Consider the following 27,412-nt stretch of genomic DNA (forward strand, 5'->3'; position numbering starts at 1 on the left):
TTATCATATAGTATTCCATCAATATGTATAATCTTATATTTTATATAATGGCTATAAATATATAATTAATACATATGATAAATTATTAATTTATATAAACAAAGGTAAAAGATAAAATGCCCACAGTTGGTTTTGCTGGTGTTGAGACTCTAGAAATTTCCAGACTTCATTGTTCACTCAGCATGACAAATATTCACTTTCTCTGCAGATGGCCATGTGGGTTATTCCTGTCGCTTGCTTAAAACTATTTTTCACTTTGTGCTATCAACCTTCACATTACTTAGAGTTTCAACCTCCCTGTGATGTTCACAGCTGCTTCACCACTAGAGCTCTGGCTGTACACTGGCACATATTTTGATGACAAATCATCTCAGCTTGTGAACTGCTCTAGTTATCACCTTTGCAGTTGTGACGCCTAAATGTGTAATAATTTTCTTAATCTGTAGTATCATTTCAGTCCCTCTTGGTTGGCTTTATACTGTCAGCTTTATCTCATACTTCGTTTCTGTCTTCCAGAAACTCACAGATTGATACTTTTATAAGAGAAGTTCAGAAAACTGTGTTGACTCACCATGTTTCCAATCTTTTCTTTGAATTTCATTATTTAATTTATTTCATTTTTACAGCCATATAAATAACAAGCAAGCTTTCTTTCAATCAGTATTTTATTGATTCATACATGAATTAAAATGATCTAGTTTTATCAAGGTTGAATCTGTTTAATTTTATATGCCTATGGTATTTTCTTTTCAACTGAGTTAGCAGTAACAAGCATAGGACCTCACCAATGGCATAGGGATATAACAGATAACAGACGTTCAGAAACTAACCAATTAGCTTAACTTCCTTGTTTCAGTTTCTATATTTTCTAAGTGGATAACAAAGCATTTCTCTCAGAGCATTGTCACTGATATTGCTATACTGTACATGGAAGTAATGCAGAGGAGTGCTTCCTGTGTTCAGAGCTCAGCTACTATCATCACCACCATGCGGTCAGTGTTCTTCCAGCTCTTATTTTCAGAGTCTTTCTTTTCTTTCCAGATGACATCAGTCAATGGGTATGTTATCTTTTCTTCTTTTTTTTCTTTTTTAATGTTTTTATTGAGCTATACATTTTTCTCCCCTCCTCTCTCTTTCTGCCCTCTTGCCTTCTACCCTCTCTCATGAACCCCACACTCCCAATTTACTCAGGAAGTCTGGTCTTTTTCTATTTCTCATTTAGATTAGGTCCATGTATGTCTCTCTTAGGGATTTCTTTGTTGTCTAGGTTCTCTGGGGTTGTGTACCATAAGTTGGTTTTCCTTTGTTTTATATCTAAAAGCCACTTATGAATGAGTACATATTATATTTATCTTTTTTGGTCTGGATTACCTCATTCGGTATGTTTTTTTTCCCTAGATCCATCTATTTGCCTGCAAATTTCAAGATGTCATTATTTTTTACTGCTGAGTAGTACTCCATTGTGTAAATGTACCACATTTTGTTTATCCATTCTTCAGTTGAGGGGCATCTATGTTGTTTCCAGGTTCTGACTACTACAAATAATTCTGCTATGAACATAGTTGAACACATATCTTTGTGATATGATTGAGCTTCCTTTGGGTATATATTCAAGAGTAAGATTGCTGGGTCTTAAGGAAGATTGTTTCCTAATTTTCTGAGAAATCACCATACTGATTTCCAAAGCAGCTGTACAAGTTTGCACCCCCACCAGCAATGGAGTAGTGTTTCCCTTACCCCACATCCTCTCTAACATAAGCTGTCATCAGTGTTTTTAAACTTGGCAATTTCAGAGACTTTCTAATTTATAAAATGCAGGTATGATCTTGCCTTCTTGTCAGTTAAAGTTTATTGTGTTTTTAAGTTTCATTTCATTTATATAACTGTGTATGTATGTGTGTAAATATAGTGTACTTTTGTACGTGTGTGCACAAAACTTCCCCCTTTTTGTATTGGGGTATAAAAGCATATGAAAATTAAACACAGGTGAATTCAGTATTCAGTGTTCACTGAGTTGCCCTCCCAATACTATACTGTGATTCTATGCTTCTTTCACATCTCTGTTCCTCCTACCTAACATTTTTAATCCACATGCCCCTATCATGAAACATATGAATCTGTCGTGGCTGGTCTTCAACAGAAGTCACTCCAATGAGTAGACTATGCCAACATATAAGTTCCAACTAATATAATTCCAAAACTTCCTTTTTAAAAAGAAACTCCTTACACTTATTTATTTATTATCATGTTAGTGCTCATGTCATACTGGATGCTTGGTTGTTAAAGGGTTGCAGGAGTCAGCTCTCTTCTTCTACCATGTGACTTCCAGAAATTGAACTCAGGTCATCATACTTGGTGGCTAAGCACTGAGACATCCCAAGGACCCATAGAATATTCTGGATAGTAGATTTTGCTGCTGGGACTAGCAGTATACACCTTTCATGCTAGTACCTGGGAGGCAAAGGCAGGTAGAACTCTGTGTTAGAGGCCAGCGTGGTCTAGATAGTGATCCCCAGTCTAATCATGGCTACCTAGTGAGATACTGTCTCAAGGAACAAAAACAAGAAGAAGCTTTTGCTCTCAACCTTCTTCAACAATATGTCCTAACTAATGAAAATTCTTGCTTATTGCCTCACTTCTTGAAAAGGGGACAGGACTGTATGTCCTTTTGTTTGCTCTATGGCAAACTCTAAAAACAGAAATTTTTAAACATCCAGTCTTTCTTTGACTCTCTTATTCTTTCCAGTCAGTCTGCTGTGGCTGTGCAGGGCCAGGTCCTCCACTGCAGGGAGCAGCTACCACTGTGTGACTTAATGCATTTACAGAAAACAAGCACAAACTCCATAAATCAGAAGATGTGCACTTAGCTTGCTGCGGCCTTACCTAACTCACCTTTTTGACTTTGTAATTCATCTTCTTTCTGCTCTATCATTAATGAGCTTTTGACATGCATAATGAGAGGATTCTACCCTCAGGAAGGTGTCTAGAATGTTCAAGAGGTCAACACATTCAAGCAAATACGTCCTTTAAACAACATCCTTTGTTATCGCAGCCAGATTTAATTTGATTTTTTAATTATTGTTTTAAAAGATTCCAGTGCTTTTGAGCTGCTTTTCATCTATGCTTTGGTCAACCTTGAAAACTGAGGGTGGCAAAAGCACTCTGGCTGGGGTGATGAATGGTCATTATCTGTGTGTATGCATGACTGTATTTATAAATTTCACTGTGATACAGCAGATTCTAAATAAGGTAAACTAATGGGTCATTGATAAAGCAAACCCTGAGGTAGCATCCTACGTGTTCTTTACACTGATTGCCACAACTGCTCCTCGAGGAATCTTAAAAAATGCAGAATATCTCACTTTGGATTTTATCCTACATACATAATGTGGAAAAGTCATGGACAAAAAATAGAGAAAAATAGGAAGAAAAAGGAATGAAGAGCCAAAAGTGAGAATCAAAGCCTCAGAAACATTTGTCTCAAAATTTAACTAACAAATTAGATAAAAAATTCTAAATAAGCCGGGCGGTGGTGGCGCATGCCTTTAATCCCAGCACTCGGGAGGCAGAGGCAGGCGGATCTCTGAGTTCAAGGCCAGCCTGGTCTACAAGAGCTAGTTCCAGGACAGGCTCTAGAAACTACAGGGAAACCCTGTCTCGAAAAACCAAAAAAAAAAAAAAAAAAAAAAAAAAAAAAAAAAAAAAATTCTAAATAGACCAACCCCCCCCCCCCCCCCCCGTGACTTAGAAAAAAACTGGAGAAAAATAATTTAGGAAAATGATTACTCAGATTCACTAGAGTTTTGTTTGTTTATGAGCCTAAAAATCAGCAACAGAAGAAAACATTACATTTCCTGTAGTAATTGTGCTGGACAGTTTAATGTCAACTTGAAACAAGTTAGAGTCATCTGAGAGGAAGGATTCTTAGATGAAAAAATGCCTTCATAAGATCAGGCTTTAGGTAAGTCAGTAAGGCATTTTCTTAACTAGTGATTTTTGTGTGAGGTCCCAGTCCATTGCGGGTGATGACACCCCAGGACTAGTGGTCCTGGATTCTATAAGAAAGCAGGCTAAACAAGAATGGAGAAAAAGCCAGCAGGCAGCACCCCTCTGAGACCTCTCCATCAGCTCCTGCCTCCAGGTTACTGCCCTTTTGAGTTTTCATCCTGACTCCTTTTGATGATGAATGGTGACCTGGAACTGTCTCTTTCCTCCCTAAGTTGCTTTGGTCACTGTGTTTCATCATAGCAATAGTAACCCAAATTCAGACAGCAATGCATGGATAAACAGCATCAGAAATGGTGTAAAAGCTCAAAAATAGACACACAAGTCACAGTAAAGAATTTTAGCAGATGATGCTTTCTGTGCTTTAGAGCAAATAACCACAGCTCATTCACTGAGGAGCTGAAACTGATAAAGGTCCCTGTCTTTTCTATTTTTCTCTCTAAAATATGCGTGCATACTATTTGTCTCCTATTACATATGTACATTAAAATAAATTGCTCGAGAATAAATATTTGAACAAAATTAAATTAAAATCGGTAGTAACATGCTTTATAAGTAAAATTGACTGAAGCCGGACTGTTCACTAGTGAATTCTGAGAGTCTTTTTCAAAGGGTATAAATGATGTGTGTTCATGCACATACACACATGCATGCTATGGTCCATGGTTGTACATATGGAGAGCAAAGGTCAATGCCTTGTGTCTTTCCTGCATGTTTTTTGAAGCCAGGTGTCTCAGTTAACCTGGAGCTTGCCAGCTCTGTTACATTAACTGGACAGAAAACCCTGCTGATCTCTGTGTCTCTGCCTCTCAAGAGTCATGACTACAGAAGAAAATCATGATTTTCTTGGCTCTTAATGAGAGTGGTAGGGATCTGAATTCAGCTATTCATGCTCGCATGGAATGTGCCTTCCCCACTGGACAACCTATCTGTTCCACAAACAGCATTTTTGAAAGTTACCATTGCAAAAGTTGGTGTCTTTTTGAAAAATGTATATTATAGTTCAAGTAGTGTTTTTGTATACCATGTCTCCCTAAAATTTCTTTCCCCTCTTCATATATGTACAAAATCCATGATAGGCTGTCTTTATATTGAAAGCTAATATGTTCCTGTTTCTCTAAGGATTGATATTTTGAAAGATTGTAAACAAAATAACCTATATATCATCTTGCCCAAGGCATAAACCTAGGAATCATCTATGGCTACTCTTTCTCATTAGTTTTCTTGCTCTCAAATTTCTTCTCAGTGCTCTGAAGACTTACCAGTTGTCTCTGCCTGTTTCCATGTAGTGGCTGTAGCCTGACCCCGATCTATCCTAAGGGATAGCATGAGCCTCTTCACTGGAGCTTCTGTCTATTCTGTCCCCATCAGAAGAGCTGCATAATGGCTCCCTCACAATAGCTACAGGACATCTGGAGTTACAGACTTGCTGCTTAAGACACTATAAGAATACCTCACACCATTAGGAATCATGCTGTTTTAGTTAAGTGACAGTTGGCAGTTTTTCCTCAGAGATCCATGAATTCACTAACCCTTGGTACTTGGCCAAGTTTCCAGTGCCAAGAATGATACCCCTCTTGTTGAGTTCTTAAGTCCAATCAGAGAGCTGTCGGTTATGGCCAGGGTATTTGTGCCACTGCTTATTTCTTAGGGATATCATTCCATGCTGGTCTTTGTGGTTCTCAGGCATCATAGCTAGATAAGAGCACTGGTTGCTTCTCTCCTTTGGAAACTTGCATGGTGTCTTCTAGTACACAAAAACTATCCGTAGGCTTTCAGATCACTTTCAGATCAAGGATCTCTGGTCCTTGTGTCTGAAGTACATGGTGTCTTCAGCAATCAAGACTTAGCCACAGATATCTATAATCCTCATTCATCATCATAGAAATTTCTCTTTGCAACAGAAAGAGACCATAACAGAAACCTAAAGCCAGCCAAAATCCAGGGGTGTGAGGCCAATTTACAAAACGACTTACATACTCAAAGTTCAGAGAACATTGTGGAAGAGGGGGCAGAAAGATTACAATAGCCATAGGATCAAGAAATATGCTGAGAGACTGTCTTCTAGTAATTTTTGAAGATGCACCCAGAAGGTCTTACCAACATGACTGCCAAGATATTATCTGAACAAGTCTGATGGCACTAGATGTGAAAAAATGGATCAGGCAAAGATCATGAGGACTCTCTCCTACACAAACAACTACAGGCAACCATGATATGTAGAGAGTGAGAAGAGTACCCAGGGAAGAGTACACCAACTGTTTATCTAATACTAAATGGTCAGTCTTGAAAACATACATATACAGACTGAGCAGGTTATGTTTAAGAATACATAGGTATGTACAGATACATATATAAATATAGCAACAATTAATGTAAAAAGAGACCATGTATTTTATGAGCACAAGGAAAGTTAATTGGAGAACTTTGAAGGAAGAAAGGAAAGGAGGACATGATGTAGTAACATAAAATAAAATAAATCATAGAAAATAATACCTTATCCCTAAAATTAAAGGAACTATAATGTAGTTTACAAACCCTTTCTAAAGCTTTCTCTAGCTCTCAGAAAATGAGCAAATGAGGACCAGTATCCTCATTTAATTCTCTTGCGTGTTTATTTCTGCTGTTTCTGCCAACCTAAGTTTTTTTCCTCCAAACTATGACCATCACCTGGCCTCTTATAAAACATTCTTTTTCTACATCCCTGGGACTCTGTCCTTCCTTTCTTGGCTCAAACCTCATCATAAACAGCACTCTGTGATAAGTAAGACCTCTCGTCATGTATTTCCAGAGCAATTGGAATTTTTTCTTATGCAGAGCTGATCACACTTGTAATTATTTTTGATATTTCTATTTTTCGCCCTTATTCTGTGATCTCAAAGTATAACATATGGCAGTACTTGGTCAATACTTATTAAATGAATTTTTGTTATTTTTAAGAACTGGAGGCATTTCAATGCTTTTGGTATTCAGAACATATTATGTCAAACATCAACATGTTTCAATACATATCATTTAATGACCAGCACAAGCGAATATGAGATAATATGCTGGTACTTACAGAAATCTCTGGAACATTAAAGTTTTCTAGTTTTCTTCATTATGAATTAAAAGTAATTATGATTAAGATTTAAAAAGAAATTGAACAATTAGGCTAATATAAAAAGAAAGTACTTAAGGAACTAGTGAATTTTAATGAACTCAGAATATTTATATAATTGTTAGTGATTTTTATTTATAATTACAATTTTAATGGAATATTTTGTAGAGTTTTTTATTTGCACTTTTTAAAAACAAACCTGTAAGCATTTTCTTTCTAGAACTTGTATCTGATTTCATCTGAAAAAGTTGCTCTTTTGTCAATTTCTTTCCAAACCAGATAGTTCTCTTCATGGGTTCTATGCATTCTGAAAAATTAATCAACCTTTGTCATTGTACACATGATTGATTCCAGTAGAGGTGTCAGCTAGAGTATCTCACCATCTGGAACATTTTCCTCAGAGCTCTGCATAGCCCAGCTTGTTACTTTTTAGGCCTTGATTGAGATGTCATGGGGTCCCTCCAACTCTTTCTAATTATTTTCTATTTTAAGGCAGGTCCCTCAGAAACCAACTCTGTGATAGAAATTTGATTGTACACTGTTTGTTTAAAGTACTGTGGAGAAATGACATCCAAGAGACTAGAAGAAACAAAACTGGGTCAAACAGGAGGTAATGTCAAGAAGCTAACACATGATCCTGGGTAGTCTGTAGGTATAGCAAGATAAAGGAAAGGGAGGGGATTGGACCATTCTAGTTCATTAGTGACCATTGGGTATAGAATTATCTCAGGAAGTGGGAAGAGAAGCTAAGCAGAAACTCAAGCTCAGCTCTATTGTTGTGTGCCATTTGCAGACATGGCATGTCCTCATGAAGTGTGAGTATGCACCATAATATGGCACACTCTTCTCTATGACTCTGCAATATCCTGTTTTCATTATGTTTGGGTTCCTTTACCATCACAGGTCTTAGAGAATATTTTTTTTGCATAGTCAACATTCAGTACTAGGTTGTAAAATTTAGGGTAATGTTAAAAAGACTTTAGAGTATGAATTCTAAAATACAGGCATGTTTTCCCTATCTTTTGTAAACATCTGTGGAAAAAGTGGTAGATACATGAATGATGTGGGATCTGAATGCTGTGAATATCATTGGTTACTAAAGTAACTGCTTTGGTCCTATAACAGAGCAATAGGAGAGCAGAGCTAGGCAGGAAAAACTAAACTGAATGCTGGGAGAAAAAAGCAGAGTCAGACAGAAGCCATGAAGCTCTGCTGAAGCAAGGTGGAAGATTAGCCGGTAAGTCACAGCCATGTGGCAATACACAGATTAATTGAAATGGGTTAAATTAATATGTAAGAGTTAGTCAATAAGAAGCTAGAGCTAATGGGCCAAGCAGTGATTTAATTAATATAGATTCTGTGTGATTATTTAGGGGCTATGTGGCTGGGAACCAACAAGCAGCCTCCCTCTCTCCAACATATGAATAAAGCAAAATTTTTGCAGTCATTTTTTTTCTTACAACAAATCCACATTGGAGTTTATTGATAGAGAGGTGAAATGGAGTTTATTGATAGAGAGGTGAAATGGTGGGTTCATTACAGCTGACTGGGAAAGAGAAGTGGTGAGTAAGTGTGCAGTCATTTCAATACTAAGGTTCTTAACACTGTATCTAAGCCAAGGCAGAATGCCCCCAGGCAGTGGCAGAATTCCCCACCTCACAGTGGCCAGCAATAGAATGTTCAAAACCCAGGGTGTTATTTAATCTAACCCAAAGCAAGTACCTAGGATTGTGCAGCTCCTAATGTAGGTTCCAGACACAGGCAATACACGTGAACTGACCCAGAATAAGAAAGAACCGTAGCCACACAAGGAATCAAGAACCACCTGAGTGGAGAGCTGAAAACCCAGGGAGGATGCTATAGCTGCCCTAGGGTAAGACCACAGACAAAGGGGGTCTTACAATTCTCAGCCCAGGCTACAGACCCATGCAGGAGGCCTGAACCATAACACTCAGAGCAAGACTCAGAACCTGACACTCAGAGCAAGACTCAGGATAGAGTTTCTGATCCTACACATCAATTCCATGAAGGAGAGTGATATGGCAATCCTCCTATGAGTTAGAACTCTGTTAAACATTGTAAATGCCTGCATTGAAAGAAGGAATGTTTTGTTTTAAAAGAGGAAAGAAAATGAAAATCTCAACATACAACCTAACACTAGATGTTCAAGTGTGAACATAAAAGCAAAAGCAAAAAGGAAATACCAAAATAGCATGTCTTTCCTAGAAAGTACTAATTTTACACTAATGGCTCCCAAAGAAAATGATTTAGAAGGACTTCTAGACAAAGAATTTAAAAGAATAATTACAACTATGTTTAAGCAACTCAAAGATGACATGCCTTCACTCCAAGAGCACAAAAGTGAGCTAAATGATGAGGTCAAAACAATCTATGAAAATAGAACTCAATAAAGAGATAGATTTGCAGAAGAAAAATTAATTAAGCTGAGACCAGAAATGAAACACTCCATAACCCAACTGGAAAGCTTCACCAATATGCAAAACAGATCCTAAAGAAGAGCACAAAGAAAGCATGGTATTAGGGTAAAGGACACTGCAGAGTAATTGGAACATTCAGTAAAAGTCAATGATAAATTAAATGAGTGTGTGTTTACAAAACACAAGAGAAGACCAAGATTCCATGAAATGAGCAAATCTCCTAATTATCGGACTAGAAGTAGAAGAATGCTGCACCAAAGGCAAAGGGAAAGTTTTCTATATCATCTGCCATAGAACTCAGCTGTATCATTCCTCAGCTTTTACTCCCAGGCGTGTATTCACCTACAGAGGCACACATTCATGTTCATACCTGCTCTATTCACAACAGGCAGAAGACAGATCAACCTAGATAGCTTTCAACAGATGAATGGATGAGGCAAAGGTGGTATATATGCACAATGAATTATTACTCAGCTGAAAAAAATGAAATTTGTGGTTAAAGGGATGAAACTGAAAAAAATAAATGTACTGAGTGAAATAACTCAGGCCCAGAGAGAAAATGCCATGTGTTCTGTTTGTCTAATTTGAAGCACAATCGGAAGTCAGAAAGAGGCCCTTGGTGGAGAAGGTACTTTAAGTGAGGAATAGTTGTAGATTTCAACTAAAACAAAAATAGAGGTATATAATACTGGGGCTGGAAAAGCTCAATCAGGAAAGGGTATGGATGAGAGTGTAAGTCAGGGAAGAGAAGAGAGGGCTAGCTCTAAGGAAGGACATATGGAAACCCACGGGGAGACTTGCTCTCTCATACCCTGATGAAAGCATGGCTGGATGGGTTGTTGCATGTACGTGGTATAGGAAAAGAAAGGGTGGTGGGTTCCAGAGGTTACAGGATTTACTGTGGACAATGAAGGAGAGGATAGTGTATGAGTGAGTTCACTACACCTAAGAATTTAAACTTTCTGGAATGGTACTAATTAATATGATGATTTCAAAATAAGACTTCAGAGTTTGAACAGAATTACCACGCCTGGGTAGACAATGTTCCCATATGACATTGGTTATTAAGTGATAATCATAATGCCAGGAAGAGGTTATTTCTCTATAAGTTACATTGGTCAGGAAGGCCACAGAAGTCACCTAAAACAAAACAGGTTACTTTAACTGCCCTTGGTTACCCACCATAATTACATGGTAAGACTATTTTGCTGAAAAAAAAAAGTACTCTTATTTTTTTTTATTTTATTTTATTTTTTTTCACTTTAGGACATTGAGAAATCCATTTCAAACCAAATGTCAACCTTCTTTTCTGCTCCCTGACTTCCATAATGCTGGTAGGTTCTATGTGGGTTGCTGGGAGAGGAAATTAATAGTCTTACCCAGTGTATGACCTTGCTTGCAATAATACTTAACTGCAGGTGAGATCTCCCTATTGGTGCAATCGTCTAATGATTGCCATAAGGTAACTATTCACTTTCTCATTAGATTTGAGCCCGTTCCATCAGAGGATATCTCATGCCTTCTACTGTAATTATGTTTTCTGACTGCTTAGGGCAGTCATAGTTCCTAGGATAGAACTTACAATTATTTTGCTAAATGGTCATGTTGTTAAATTACCATCTAGATATTTATGCATATGCCCATATTTAGATGGTAATTTGACAACATGACTTTGACCAATTATGTATCTATGTTGCTCCCAAACTTGGGCAGAGAAGCTTCTTTTTGCAGTGGGGTAGCAGTCACTGTACAGATACATAACTGGCCAAGGGGCTGATAATAAGAGACTACTCACTTAGCCCTGAAGGGGACGTGTTTTCATTCTCTTTTACTCCCCAAGTGTGGAAAGGAAAGCTGTGAAATTCTGTCCTCTGAATATGGCATAGCATAGTTATCACACTAACTACTTCACAGCGGTATTTATCTGCATAAGATTTGCATAGCATCAAGGCAGTCCTAATTCCAACATAAATGGAGGTGTTTGCTTTTCAGGCCCCACCCCTTCCTGAGGAGCTATTGAGAGCTGATGGCTGTTGAAGGGGGAGAATCATTCTTATTTTGAGGGTGTTGTCCCTTGTAGCTTCCCATGCTCCAGTGGATGACCCCACACTCAACTACATATGGGCAGGGTTAGTTATACTTAATGGGCTATCAAAACTACTACAACAAAAACAAGGCAGGAATAGCAAAGAGCCATGCTGTAGAGGATATGTGAAATTATAGAAAGGAAATGAAAGGTGTACACGATTATATTTAATAATACACATGTGAAAATCTCAAACCTAAAAAAAATTGTTATAAAAATTAAAAGAAAATAGGCAAATAAATCTTTAAAACTTAAAATATTAATACTTGTCAACAGTGGGCACAGGTTACTATTTAAGCACCGAGGATTCTACAGATGAGCATAGGCTCTCTTTATTGGCTGGGCATGATGCAGCTTTGTTATTTTTCAGAGAGCTGATAAGTTCTGCCATGTTTACAATAATTTCTATATGTTCTAAAGAAGGCTATCCAGCTGTAGTTCTTGCTTTATTGTCTGTCTGTGAATATCTTCGTCCAAAACTTTCTATTACTGGTCAATATCTACTAATTTTAATTAGTCAATTAAACATGTTTGAAACTTCAATATCTGTTATAAAACATCAACACATTTAGTATATTGCATGTCCCCTTCCTTCTAAACAGATATACATTGCAGTTAGACATAGGTTCTCATGATAAAAAGTGATATGATTATTATAAAAACACAAATTGCTATTCCCAAAATTTTAAGGTGTTTCCCTTTTCTGGAGATTAGCATTCTATATCTTAAAATTGAGGTAAATAGGTTAGATTAAATTTATTAAATAAGCTAGAATAATATGATTAAAAAGATTATTTTTACATCACTCTAAAGTTATGCAATAAAAATCAGAATTTTAAGTATAAAAAACAAGGATCCTCTTACAAATTTGAAAATATTGTCTTTGCAAGTAATAACCTTCATGTACTTAATTTCTGTGAAGATTTATTTTGTAAGAAAATGTGTATTATATGAATTTAACATGTGAAAGTGAATGCAGTTAGGCAAGGAAAGTTTTAAGGTGCTTTACGAAGACAAAGTGATAACACTAAGTTTATTTGCAAGTAATATCTACATGTACTTGAAAAGCACATAAGAAGTTTTCAAAATTATCAGATTAGTCAAAGCAAAATTAAATATCAAAACCTTCCTTATATAGAATGAATATTCCATTCACGATAGCATGTGTGTATGTATATACATATAGCACAAACACAGAGCACACACACACACACACACACACACACACACACATATATATATATATAATACACTTATATAGAAAACATTTAAAGATGTAGACATGGGCAAACTATATATATATATATATATATATATATATACACAACATACACACACACATATATATGTATATATATATATATAAAACTCATACACATATACTTAGATACAACACAAACACAGATACACACATATACACACAAATATACACACATACATAGATATACATATAAACACACACATATAATGTATATACATATGCATATATACACATACAATTAAATACATATACAGAACATTATAAATATAATTAGGCCCAAGTACAATGGAACAATGGAAGAGAATCTAAATCTTTTAGGTTTGATTTTAAATAGGGAATAATATAGATGCTATATTGTAGAAAGTTCAATATTTAAACTTATAGTACTTTTAAAGACCATATATAAATATGGGGTTGGATACTCTGCATTTCTAGTGTGTGGGAAAGAAAAGGAGTTCTGCTGTGGGATAATGCTACTGTAATCTATAAAGATTTGTCACTCATATTAGCTTAATAAAGTGCTGATTGGCCAGTAGCCAAACAGGAAGTACAGGGAGGGTGACCAGACTAGGAAAATTCTGGGTAGAGAAAAGGTTCAGTATGCAGTAGTCACCCAGACACAGAGGAAGCAAGATGAAATGCTGCATTGAGAAAAAGTACCAAGTCAGGTGGTTAAACATAAATAAGAATTATGGGTTAATTTAAGTTGTAAGAGCTAATTAGTAATAAGCCTGAGCTAATAGACCAAACAACTTATAATTATTATAAGCCTATGTGTGTTTCTTTGTGACTAACTGGCTGTGGGTCCATAAGGGACAGAAATTTCCATCTACATTCTTCCTTTACCTCCTGTTAGCAAACATCCCTTTATTTGTAGTATATTGCCATTTCAATGCTAGATTTCAGAGCTACAACAGGAGTCAGCGAGAACGACATCCAGCCATTTCATTGGATACTGTTGTCATCTGCATTATCTTCCAAAGCTTTTGTTTTATCCTGGTCTTGGGAACATAATTAATTTGTGTCAGAAGATCATTTTTATTTTTATCTGTACTCTGCATGGTTTATATAAAATGAGCAAGTATTGTACACCTGTGTAAAGTATGCATAACATGACTTTAACATAGATGCACTGTGTTCACATGACTATAGTTCCAAATGGTATCACTGCAATAGTAACATCATAATAAAATTTCAGAACTCATTTGTGATGTGCACGGCTATTCTCTTACTAGACTTTGCCGGTCCTATTCCCTTGGGCTCCACATCTGGACAGGTTACTAACAAAAGCCAATATTACACCTGCATATTTAAAGCTAATGGAGAATGCCTTTAGCTTCAATTTTAATTTCTTCAGCCTTAGTTCTCAGCAACTAAACAGGGTTAACTAGTGCCTGGGCTTTGGTTAAGTATGGTGGACCTGCCCACAGCCACTCTGTTTTCCTGAGTTGCTATATGAGCTCAACACTCTCGCAATGTTTTGGTGTCGTGGTATCATCATTCCCAACATTGGAATAGGATGACTTAAAACACTTCAATTTGGAGGAAAATGAAAAGATATAAATGAGGAAAATTAATTCCATTCTTTTAAGGTCAATTTAAACTGCAAGACAAAAATATAATGTGACATCAAACCATCATTATCGGTTAAACCTAGTTTCCTGGACATGAAATTCGTATATCCCCTTTTAAAATGAGGTAGATGCTTGCAGGTAAAAATGCAAATGGACCTTCAAGATGATACTTCATAATTACTGTGTTGAAAAATTGCTTTAATTATAAAAGTACAACAGTATCTTTTTACATCTCAAACAGCTAAAAGTGAAACACCCACATGTTACAGTTTCTCTGTCCTTCCTACTGCTAGTCCCACTGAGGAGGCATCTCCTAAGCAGCCCCCTAGGCCACAGTTCCCTCTTTGTGAGAAAGTTGAAAGAGAAAAGATAGATGCAGATTCCTGTGTCCTCTTCAAATCATGAATTAATAAATTGGCAGATCAGACTCTGGTTCAACAACATCCCTTGGAGTCACACTTGCCAGCTGTCTACAGAGATGGAGTCAGGAGATTTTGGCAACACCTTATTTTCTGTTTGCTTTATTCACTTACAACAACAATAACAACAAAAACCCTGTTCCTCTGCCGGTGTGTTCAACACATCTAATTCTTTAGAACTTGGTAGACGCCTGAATTCTCAGCCAAGTGAGAGTAAATGGTAAAGCGGAAATGGTAGCAACAGAAACATCAGGCTCTTCTCCCTCTGAAGGAGCTAATCCCTTCACTTCCTGTGCATTGTGCATCCATTTTACACCCAATGCTAAATATTTTCTTTAAATATATTTTTGTCTTCTCTAAACGTGTGCATATTTCAAACGGCTATCCATTTTTCCTTTCTGTTCAGGAAATAAAGGAGAACATATGAGCGAAGGGAAAGGATGGGTAAGGTAAACAACATAAACCTCCTCATGGCTCTGTCTCCTTGTGTAAAGGGTACCGGAGAAATTTGTTTGTTTTATTAATCATTTGCTTTAAATCAAAGAAGTTGCCCGAGACAAACGGAGAATGTCAGCAAGGACGACATGACAAAGGGGCTAATCAACTGCGGTGTTCGTTCACCACTGAGGAAAGATGAACGGCCTAAACTGCCTTCTGGGGATGGAGCAGGTTTCCCACCCCAGCAGGTCACACAGTGACAGTGAAGAAGGATACAATTGCTACCAAAATAGTTGACAGTGCAGCAACGTCTTAACTGTTTATGAATCATGTCTTTTTTAAAGATAAATATCCTCACACCCAGTGGCTTATCTTGTGTTACTCAAATGAGAAACAATGAAACCTAGTGTGAGAGTTTTCAGCTGATGGTGTGGTCAATAAATCAAAGGACAAAGAAACAATGTTTCATGCCTTGTAATATTAAACAATAAACAAACACAAAACCCTTTTTTTTTTACCCTAAAGGCACACCATGGCAATTTAAATTTCACACACTCCAGTTTTATTTTTGCATAATTGATCTTATAAGTAAGATCTCTTTTTTCTATATGTCTTTGTCTTTTATAAACACTGCATCTGAGTTTACAGTAGAATCAGTAAGAAAGGAAACAAACTTGTGAAAGACACCTGGTCACACACACCTCAGCCAGCTTTGCCTGACAGTGCAGAGCAGTGCAGTGTTGCACATGGATAATTACCTTCTTGATAGTTTCCAGCATGGACCGCCCTCCCTGCCAGGGCTTTGAGTTTTTTCTGATACAGGACAAGCTCGCCATGCTGTGCCACTTGCGGTCCTCCAGCTTCTTATGGAAAGCATTTGCGAGCAGAAGCACCGTGTCGTAGATGTAAAGGTTAGAAATCTGGAAAGACATTAGACAGCGCTCATTAGACCCTCCACTCCAGCCATCCACATGGAGAGGGCGCAGCTCGGCAGCTCGCTCATGCTCACTGAGTTTCTTACCAAGCAGAACGTTTCTCCTTTTGTTCCTGATGCTGTTTTGCCACTAGAACAAGGTCTAACTGACTGTATACCTCAATTGCTTTCCCAAATTATTTGGTATGAAAGAGAAGATTTTTTTAAAAAGCAGCTTTGACAGAGTAAAGGCTGTCAGTCTCAGTTCTTAGAAAGTTCGTCATTCATTAGAGGCCTTTATTCCTCTCTAAAGAGGCAGACATCCAAGAGATTCAGATTGGAAGGGACACTGAATAATATTTTTTTTCAATATGTCAAGTCTCTACATTTTGGTTATTCCTATGGAATCAACTATCAATGTTGCATCAACTCTGATCTTCCATGAGTGTCATAGGACCCACAGAGGGAAGCTGTCACTTTTGTGTGCTTGTGAAGAAGTTTGTAAACATGAAAGACAGTTACCAAAAGCATTCGCAGTCAGAATGTCTAGATGCAAACAAAGTGCTGTGCTGATCCATAGACACTCTGACGCATTGTCAGGATAAATACCACTAACCAACCTGTAGCTTGTGCCTGTGTACTGTTACTGTTTTGTCTGCAGGAACCACAAGTCGTTCTACTCTGATCAGCAACCGAATTACAGCTGAGTTTCCCCCAAGATCTATTGCAATCCTTAAATAACTCTTTCCAGAGCTACACTATCAATTAATTACCAAAGCTGCTTAATTTTTAAAAAGAGATTAGAATTTATTCAGGAAGAATGAACATGAAAAGAGATAAGAAGTCAATAAAAGTTGTCAAAAGTTACATTCTTGAATCTTAGAAGGAAAACGATGTAAAATCTAACTGAGCAAGAGAGGTAGTGATAAAAAATCATTTCACCTTGAAGCACTCTGGCTTTCCCAGGTTTTGAAGTGTTACATCATCACATTTTTCCCCCTGAAAACCAAGGAGCGGCTAAGAGAATTGTCAGTAATTGTTTAACTAGTCAAGAAGGAAATTGACAATGTTGTCCTGGAACACTACAGAATGCTGCAGAGAGCCAACAATTGGGACAATTAGAGTTTGATGCTATACATAGCTCTTAGACAGAACTTCCCGATAATGCCTTGTGGGTTTCTTTTCATATCTCAGAGAATCTTTAATCATCTGTGTTTGTTAGGCATCTTTTTATGTGTGACTTTATAGAACTCACACTAGTAGACATGGGTATTTCTTTGAAGAGGTATGGAAAATGCTTGTTTACTCTGTGAGACTGAAGTGTTTCTTATAAGGAACTATTGGAGTGGACTCTTGTTACTATCACCCACACAGGGAATTATTGGAGGAACTAGGTGAGATTCGATAAAATCTATTATGAATGAGGTGTGAGAGCTGAAGCTAAAAGTAGCCTATGAATCCAAATTTATGTCAGAAGAACACTGCAAGGAACCAAGAGGAAAATGTTAAAGACACATTAAAGATGAGTGAGTCATATCCAATAGCCTATGGCAATCTTTTGGCAGAGTTTTCAAAATAACTTGCAATGATGTGCCATGCCCAGCCTGTCCTGCACCCTCCTCACACCTGCTTCCCAAACTGTCCTGCACTCTCCTCACACCTGCTTCCCAGCCTGTCCTGGACCTTCCTGACACCTGCTTCCCAACCTGTCCTGCACCCTCCTCACACCTGCTTCCAACCCGACCTGTACTCTCCTCACACCTGCTTCCCAACCTGTCCTGGATCCCTCCTCACACCTGCTTCCCTGCCTGTATTGTACCCTCCTCACACCTCCTTCTACCATCATCTCTATTCCCCTCTCTCTTTGCTTTAAGTGTTCATGTAAGATGGTCTAAGAGAGTCCTTCCATGTTCCTTTTCTTTCTCTGAAAGAACTTCCATGATTTCTGTTCAAAGGTTACACTGCAGGAGAGACTCCTTTGCTGATAACACTTTCCTTTGTCCTATGATGTAGGCAGTCCTTTATTTAAAAAGTAATTTGCTGCATGATAGTTTCTTAGGGGAACCTAATATATACCTGGTCCTACTAAAGCTTCCACACTCTGTTATCCTTCTCTCATCCTGATGACTCATCCTCTTACTGGCCCCAACCACCTATCCCATTTCTGGTTCTTTTTTGATTCACTGCGTTTAACCAGAACCACTCTCTATACATGGTATGCCATTATCTAATGAAGCAGGGGAAAACATGTCAGTCCCTGAAGACAATGACTTGTCCTTCCCTGAAACTCTTGACACAGTCATCCTTTTTTTGGTTCCAAGAACTCTGTTCATCCCTCTATTAAAAATTGATATAGTGTTAGGTTTTTCCAAAGTTGTGAATGGAGATACATGCTGTATGTACTTTCTTTTCTGTGCTTTTGTTCCCCCCCTCTCTTATTCATTTTTTATCTCCTTTGACAGGATTTTCCCATATCTGACACTTTAGTCAGATAGTGTTTTTTCATACATAAGGCATGTTTTCTGAGTAGCTATGCTCATCATGAAGGCAATTGCTTTGATACTGACATGTGATAGATGTCTTCAACCCCTAACCACTTTTCTCCATGTGTCCACACTGCAACCAGCTGGGCCAGAAATGTGTGCTGAACTTTTCTAACTTGCTCATTTTCCTAGTCTATTTCTTCTTTCTCAAGCAGGTACCCATTCTCCTTCGAGTCTCATGTTCTCTCATCTCATTTCTAACACCATCCACTGATCTTATGGTCGCTTTCTCTATGAGGTCTTTGACTCTTCCCACACTGTGATGCCAAGCTGCTTCTCAGCATTTAAAAAGGCGATTTCAAGTTTTATACACACATTCATACCTTCCCCATGAATGACTATATGAAAATACAGCATATTCCACATCTAAGAATCTTGTACTCCAGCCTCCATTCTCCCAGAACCTAGTCACTAATTCTTTACAGTTTTCCTGCCACAACACTTGTTCTCTGATGCCAGCAAACATCCAGGAACCATCTGCCACTTGCCCTAAAATACCCTCTGCCCTTCTGCAGACTACTGCCATGCACAGTTTCTAGGCTGCTTGTCATGTCACATCTCTTCTTCTGTCTGTCTCTTGTTTCTCCTTTCCATAAGAAGAATAGTAATCAGAACTGACACATTCATGAAGATTGAGCTGCCTAGGAGATGCGAGTGGGAGATGATCTCTCTCTTGATCTTGGCAAAGTGCTTTTGACATAGAGTCCGAGACTGTATTATAGTGTTTCACAGCAGACTTGACTTGTACTGTGATCATATTGAATTTGCCTTCAAAGTAACAATTTTGAACAGCTGTCAGACCAAGGCACTTCCACCTAGATTGTATGTAATTGGCTGTGGGATTTCTATGGAGTTCCCACCTTAAGGATTATGACAAGTCAATACTAACAATATTGATTTTGATTATGTAATGCTATTAATCTTTCTCTTATAGGTTTATGTCTTTTACAATTTTGTTCAAGTGGAGATTGACACTTGCAGAATTAAGTTGACGGACAGAAGCTTGTGAGTGACCATGGAGAGTATGTTCGCCTAGTCAAGTTTGAAGGTCGGATTCCACACTTCTCAAACTGACAGTAAGAGAGCAGCTGGTGGCAGACTGTAGACAACAGAATGTACTCGGTGCCACAGAATTCATTTAAAGTATGTTCTAGGTAGATCAAATCTTATAGACGTTATAGACAAATGTAGACAATTAAATTTCACTCAGTGGATTAGAGGAAAAATAAATTTTGGTTGACAGATTATTTGAAATACTTCAATTTTATAAATTTTTAATGTTATAACTTTTTAAAGGAGCATGTGATAATATTTTTAACACTGAACTTTTTCTATTGACTGATTTACTGGTGTTTTAACCTTAGTATCTTTAATGTCTGAGTGATAGCTAACTTGCTGTACTTTTCAATGTTTCCCTAGTGATTTCTGAAGAAAATTGCCAACATCAAATAAATTCAAACTGTAATGAGTAACACTGGTAGTCTTCCAACATAATAAGCAGATTAAAAAAACTACTCAAGATTTATTTTGATCTTATTTGTTTTAAAGAAAGCCGTATTTTCCCATGTAAAGTATACAAAGCATCTCCTAATATGATTAATATTGCAGACTATTAAAACTTAGTACACTAATCTTAAGAGAGCTCTTCTATTTTGCTGTGAAAATTGTAATTGTAAGTCTATCTCTGGGACTTTGATCCTCATGCCACAGTTTCTTTTTCATTCCTCAATTAAAATATAGTGACATTGTGATCACATCTGCTAGGTTACTGAATGCTCCATCCATGATTTAGCAAGCCTTGTTAAAGCATTGAGATAAACTCTTAACATCTCCAGTCCTGTGTATTTTCTAATGCACTGAAGTATTTTTTTGTGATTACTTTTTCTTGTGTAAAGCCAGCTTTCTATTTTAAGTTGCATTCTCAGCCTTAACACTATCAATCGGAAGACAGCTTTTCTTGGAAAAATGTAGGGAACCTTCTTTGTTTTCTTCATTAGCACCCAATCTAAAAAAGCCTCAGCACGAAGAGGGCTGCTTTTCTCAAACTCCATCGCTCACATTGTTACTGTTACTCATTTTGCAACTTCAGCTAATCTTGGATTATTCCGTGTTTGATTACTAATTTAAGGTTCATGGAATTTGTCTTCAGTGCTTCCCAAACCTGTCTACCCTTTCTGAATCCATTTAAAAGGTATTAGCTAGGAGACCACCCCTCCCCCCCCCCCCCCCAGGTCCTTGGTTCCTCACCTTCTTTCAGCATGTGCATCAGCATGTCGGAGAATCCAGTTTCTAGCTTTGGTGTACACCTGGGCCCTATTTGCACACTGTGTTCTTAAGCCCTACTTTTAAGTGGACACTGCAGAATGCTGGGATAAAAATCCATCTGTGGTCCCACTCTCCTGCAGTGCTTTACAGAGCTAAGCTGAGCAGGCCTCTTTTCCTAAGGAACTTTTCACTCCTCAACCATCAGTCAGTGAGAACCCAGTGAGAATTTAATGCAAAGTATCGTTCGATTCAGTTGCTTTTTTTAACTATCATGAGATGAAGCTTTAGACTTAGGAAGGGTTGAGAAACGTCCTCTGTCTTCAGTGGAACGCTTTAAACTCAAGTACTCTGAATTCATACTCTTATTTATGTAAATCTTCCCATATAAGGAGAGAGGGGGAACTGCAATGTTATATTGTAAGAAAGAGAAAAAAACAGCAATAAATTTTTTAAAAAAATGTTTGTTAGTTTTCCTTCTCACCTAGCAAATATTTAGTTAATCTATCATATATAACAAGTAAGTTAGTGTGTAGCAAACTATTCCCCCCCTCCAAAAAATTTAATTGTTTTGTTCTCTTTCATCTGTGGATTTGAGAACATAATGAAGAAGTGGATAAGGCAGCTGGGTGTCTCTACAACCCCTGCCTATGCATTAAGTGTGGGGACAGAGAGAGATACTTGCTCTGTGGTTAACTAAACAAAGGGTTATATTTTTAGGCAAATGCTCTTTAGTGTTCTCTGCTTTCCACAAATGATAGCCAATGATGTTTTTCAAATGCAATTGATATTTCCTGCTACATCCTTGGCCAAGAACAGCCTTTAATATTTCATAATATTCTAAATTAATTATTTTGTTTTTCTTCCTACCATTTCATACCAGTTATGCTCATAATGAGATATGATGTAAAGAATCCATTACAAATGTAAAATTCAAAGTGGCACTAATGTTTAGACAGACATGTTAAGGCTTTAGAGTAGCTTACATGGAAGAGGCTAAGGCTACACTCCTTTAAAACCCAGTAAGCAATAGCAAATGGAATAGGCAATAAGCCTGGAACCACAGGCTTACGACCAATAAATATGAGGAAGTGCTAAGGAAAATAACAATCTTCTTTATAATCTATCAGTGAAAGGGGGCTGTGGAATTAGCTATCAAAGACATGCTTTTACAAAATTACCTTATGAGATATTATGGGAGATAAATTAGTTTTCCTAGGTGGTATTTCCACATTGTTCAAATGCTTTACTACTGGTATTAAAATATTTTTGTACTAAACATTTTAAAGGGTTACATTTCTGGAATATATGTTATTTTCCCGATATGCAAAATTGATGGGGACTAATATTTGCTGGTGTCTAGCATCGCCCTTTAAATATTCTCAAGTTGTGTCCCAGCCCTGCTGTGGCACACGTAACGACTGCTGTACCATGCAACTCTGCTTTTCAGTAAATCCCGCTACTGAACACTTGTAAGTGAGTTCGTCAGATTGATTCTTTCTTCCTCCCATTTGTTGCCTGGCTGGAGAACTTTACCAGGGCCCTGCTGCTGGTGCCTTTCTCTAACACCAGCTTCCAATGGGCAGACTGACATCTCCACTACAAGGAAAATATATCTGATAGGATTTTCCTTCAAAAATAAAAACAAATAGGTCTGAGTGAGTTGTCTAAAGAACTGCCCCCTGAGTAATTTCATGAGCTTGGTGCTCTCTAGTCTCTGATTCAGAAATTTGTGTTTAATATGAAATTCTTTCTATAATTTGGATGGTTAAGGAAACACTGTCTCTTGTGTGAGTCTGATATGGGCACACAGCTCCACAGCATATGAAATTTAAATGTTTTCTTTTTTTAATGTTTTAAAGTTGAAGGTCTTCAACCTAGAGATTCTTTTAAAAGAGAATAAATATCTATGTCTTTTATGCCATGGAATTCAAGCAAATCTATTCACTTAATACTTTTAAGTGCAGCCTTGGGTGTCAATCACAGTCCCTACTCCAGGAAATGCCCCGTATCTGCTTACTTAGAAAGAAGTAAGATTTACTTATTGTGTTTTTATTAAGAAAGTGGGCATTATTTTCAACAATAGGATCAAAGGGATCAAAGACAAAGGCTCTTTGCACTCCCTGCCAAAGACAGATGCCAGAACAATAATGCATGCCATCCCTGTCTGGTGTCACTCAGAGATGTCATCCCAGGCCCCTAAAAATGCTCCCTGAGAGACACACACCGCCCTTTAGGACACACCTCCATATTCTGAGCGAAGGGATCTTTGGGATCACACAGTGTTGAAGAGATTCGATGGTTGCCACGGAAACAGCGCTGACTTATATTCTGGGGAACTGGAAATGTCTGCCGAATAATTGTTAACCTTCCAATGGACCTTCTGACAAGTTCCTGGACATCCACATCATTTATTTCCTGAAAGAAAAGAAGTGGAAGGATTAGCAGATTCTTAAATATAGTAGCAGAAACACAAAAGAATTGCTGAGCAGTTATCTGGAGGTAAAAAGGAATCTGCTACTCTAACACAGCTGTTTCATATTTAGCTAGCATTCAAATGAAAGTTATGTGCATTTATCAAAATGGTGAATTCATTCATATTTGCTTTCTGTGTCTTTAAATTATGAACATGGATACCTAAATAAGTCTACATGGACCAAATAGCTTTGATATGCTTTATCAAAAGTAATTTAATAGCAATTTATGCTGAACACATAAGAGAAAAATATTGAAAGTTCACAAAATAAGATTCACTAATAGCTTATGATTCATTAATATCTTTCAAGATATTGTGTGTACCTAGGAAGGGAGATGCAATGTAAGAATGATCCATGTTGCTCTTAGCAAAAAATAATAAAATGAAGATCATGTTTTTATACAAATTAAGCAAAGACATTAGGAGGATGCACTATTTTAAAATATTTTTATACTGATGTCCACATATGTTTCTTATTGGAAGGAATGGGTACTCAGTAACTACTGCTGAAAGAATTATCTTCTTGCTGTGGTTGTTACATAAATGTACAAAGCTTTGTTGATTAGCACGGAGTGAACCATGTCAATAAAACCTAGCACTATGTAAATAAATTTGGCTTTGTGTATGTGTACTTGCCAAACTCTAAGAATGCATCCTTTACTCTCCATACACGTACATTTTGAAATTAGATATGAAGATTAGGCCCAATAACAGATATAGAAATAATTTAAAAAATGATAATGTTTTATGTGTGTGTGTGTGTGTGTGTGTGTGTGTGTGTGTCTTTTTTGGAATTAGAAAAAAAAGTGTCGAACACAAATTTTAGTTTCCCAGCAGTCCTTTCTAAATCAACGTGTGCTCCATCATGTCCATTTTGAATCTTTTAAGCCCATGAAACTTTTGCAACATACGAATTATTGTTGTGAATCGATTCTGATGCAATGAAAATAAATTATTTGACATGAGATAAGTTATGAACTGTGTTGTGCATTCCCACACATCCAAGGAACCAATACTGAATGATGAAGAGAATCAGACACCGACAAGTGCTAATTTTCTTTTTGTCCTTTAGCATGCCAATTACAAATTATCATTCTTTATGGTATGTTAACCAGAAAACTCACCCCTTCTTTATGTTCTTTATGAAATACAGGTTTTTCTAAAAGTAAAATAGCATCTGCCATCAGCTGTATGCACAGACACATCAGGAAGTTCTAGGCAACTAAGCCCCAGTGCACCAGAAGCAGCTGCGTCCAGCAGTTCAAATGCTGCCTTTCCCCCTCGTCTGCATCATTTCACCTCAACTTGGTCTGGCAAAAGCTAGGTACTTTGAATTTTCCATTATCTGCTCACAAAGTTGAATTAAACAGTGTCTGGTCAATTCTATTTTCATATTTGATATTAATCTGGAATATTTTAAAGGGCATTAGCACCAATATTGCTGCACCATATTTTTCAGCATATTGTACAGCAAGAGAGTTTCCTAGAAGGTAGAAAAATATACACTGAATTTTAAAAAATAATGTTAATATTTCGTTCTTATTTCCTAAGTAAATAAGTATTTGCCCAAACTTATCAAAAACTACCCATCTGCGTGATTACCTCACATGGTGATGAACTACAAGTCAGCATATCAAAGTGAAAAATCTGTAGATAATAAATGCCTGCTTTGTACCAGCCAAAATGCTAGTACTTTTAACTCGCATCTCATTTTCTTCTAAAAAAAAAAAAAATAATGGCACTGAATCACTGTTTGCTAACATTCAATAAATAAGAATCAAGGAGATTCAAAGTTCTTTATTCAGGTTACTTTTATTCATGTAAGATTTTAGAAATGACATAGAAAAGAAAAGATGTACACTAATTATATAAGAAGCCACAATTCCTTACAGGAATCGTTTAGATTAATATTCAATGACGATGGAAATAAAGATAATAAACACATGTTATGTCAGCATTTATTGGCTGATAGTTTTAAATTAATAAGATCCTCTGTCCCAAGACACCTCCTAAGACCCTCAATCTGGAGACAAACACTCCTTCAGGTCTGTCTCTGAATGCAGAAGGAGCTGCTTGCCATCTAAATGCTCCATAAAATGAAGTTCTCAGTTGTGTAACTTCAAGTAAATCTGAAGAAAAGCCAATTTGAACAGAGTATATTTTGCATATTATTATTTGAGGAAGGAAAATAAAAGTCATTTTTAGGGAGGAAAGAATCTGCCTTTCTGTGGGAAACTGACATTTTACTTCCAAATGTAGCTTTGCCGCCTGACCTCCTAAACAGTGTCAGGGTAGTGTGGCAACCTGATCTGGACATACTTCATACTGACTGGAACCCTCTCTAGCTCTCCAGAAGGCGCACTTCCAGAGTGGCAGACACGAAGTCATACAAATATTCAATGACAAATGATCAATCAGTCTAAACCAGAAGTTCTTGCAAAACAGGAAAAACAGTTCCCTCAGTGAGTGTCTGTGTTAAAATATCAAACTCTTATGCATACAGACTCTTCAATGTTCTATTCCTTTTAAAGTAACATTTAAATTGCAGGATTTTGAAAACAGTCCCATGAAGAACTGGTCTATGGAAAAGGAATGTCCCTTGAGGTCCCAACACATCAAATATGCTAATTAATTTCTATAAAGGGATACAGAAATATTCTGATTTTAAATACTATGAAGAATCAGGATTCTAACATTGCCTTTGTTTCCTTTGCTTACATATATTTATGAATATACAATAATAATAGTGCAACAAGAGCAAACAGGTGACTTTTCAGTTTTACTTCCTTAGGAACAAAGTACAACATTATTTTTCAAAGACTAATTACTAATAATCATAAATTATTAAAAGTTGAATTGATATATCAAAGTAAATATTCACTTTTACATTCATAGTTTAATGTAGCCTGGACTCTGATCTGTGTAAGGCCCGCCCACCATGGGAAAAGAGAAAAGTTACCTAATAAGAACACATAAACAGACATTGTCTAGAACAAATCCTTTAGAATTTAGTCATTCCAGCAACCTTGAGATAGGTCAACTTCAGGTTAAAATTAATAGAACTTTGGTGGATGGGAAGACTTTCAATATCTATTAAATCAGTTGACAATCTGAACTGTATTAATTATTTCAGAAAAAAAGAGCTTGTTAGCTCTCTTTTCTGTTTGTTCCCTCTTTCTCTTTTATCTTTTTACATCTAATGAAGCTCCTGTATCACAGTAAGTACTCAGAAATTCTGGGAAAGAAAAATTGATTGCATGAACCAATGGCAAAGCTTTACAAACCATACTTTAATAGAATCAATAACTGAAATTTAATATTAGATCCTAAGGATTCATTGAAATGATAAATAATCCTGACATAGTAAATTTCACTAATGAGATACTTCAGTTTGCTGTGGCACAATTTGAAAAGATGTTTTTTTTTCTAATATATTTGTGTTCTTTGCGCTGTAGCAGAGATGACCCTGTGACATTTCCAGAAAGTCCAACACTAACATGAAGCAAATTTGAAAACACTACATTAGAATCGGAAATAAAATCAGAAGGGAGAGAAACATAATGGTAATTAATTTCTTGTTTAATTATTATTATAGAGTTCAATTCATTGTCTAACTAGGGAAACAGTTCAATATATGTGTTTAAATATATTTATTTTCAATATTTAAAACATTTCTATTAAAATTTCAAAATAAGAATTGAAACCACCAAATAAAGGCTTTGTCTTTAAAATATTTATCTTCCATCCTCACTGAGTAAAAAATATTGGCTTAAACTTGTTTAGGTCATTGAATAATATGAGGCATTGAAGACCAGTGTTAACATCATCAGGGGATATGGGAAGCATTGCATGAAAACCAGGTGAGTTCCTATCTGCTTTTTGGCTATTGGAGAACTA

The 27,412-nt window shown here is 36.9% G+C and overlaps 1 protein-coding gene across 3 annotated transcripts in view; it reads right to left on the reverse strand.

The window, feature by feature from the left end:
- The window catches only part of Grid2 (glutamate ionotropic receptor delta type subunit 2), a 1,433,911-nt gene that overhangs the window by 569,853 nt on the left and 836,646 nt on the right, over positions 1 to 27,412 (reverse strand). For all 3 annotated transcript variants that reach the window (XM_038318962.1, XM_038318963.1, XM_038318961.1), the window contains 2 exons: positions 23,284 to 23,457; positions 16,080 to 16,241 (listed from right to left, as the gene is read on the reverse strand). In XM_038318962.1, coding sequence (XP_038174890.1) covers positions 16,080 to 16,241; positions 23,284 to 23,457 — 336 coding nt within the window. The remainder of the gene's footprint in view (positions 1 to 16,079; positions 16,242 to 23,283; positions 23,458 to 27,412) is intronic.

This window comes from Arvicola amphibius, chromosome 2 (genome assembly GCF_903992535.2).
Source record: "Arvicola amphibius chromosome 2, mArvAmp1.2, whole genome shotgun sequence".
In the NCBI taxonomy this organism is placed as follows: Eukaryota; Metazoa; Chordata; class Mammalia; order Rodentia; family Cricetidae; genus Arvicola; species Arvicola amphibius.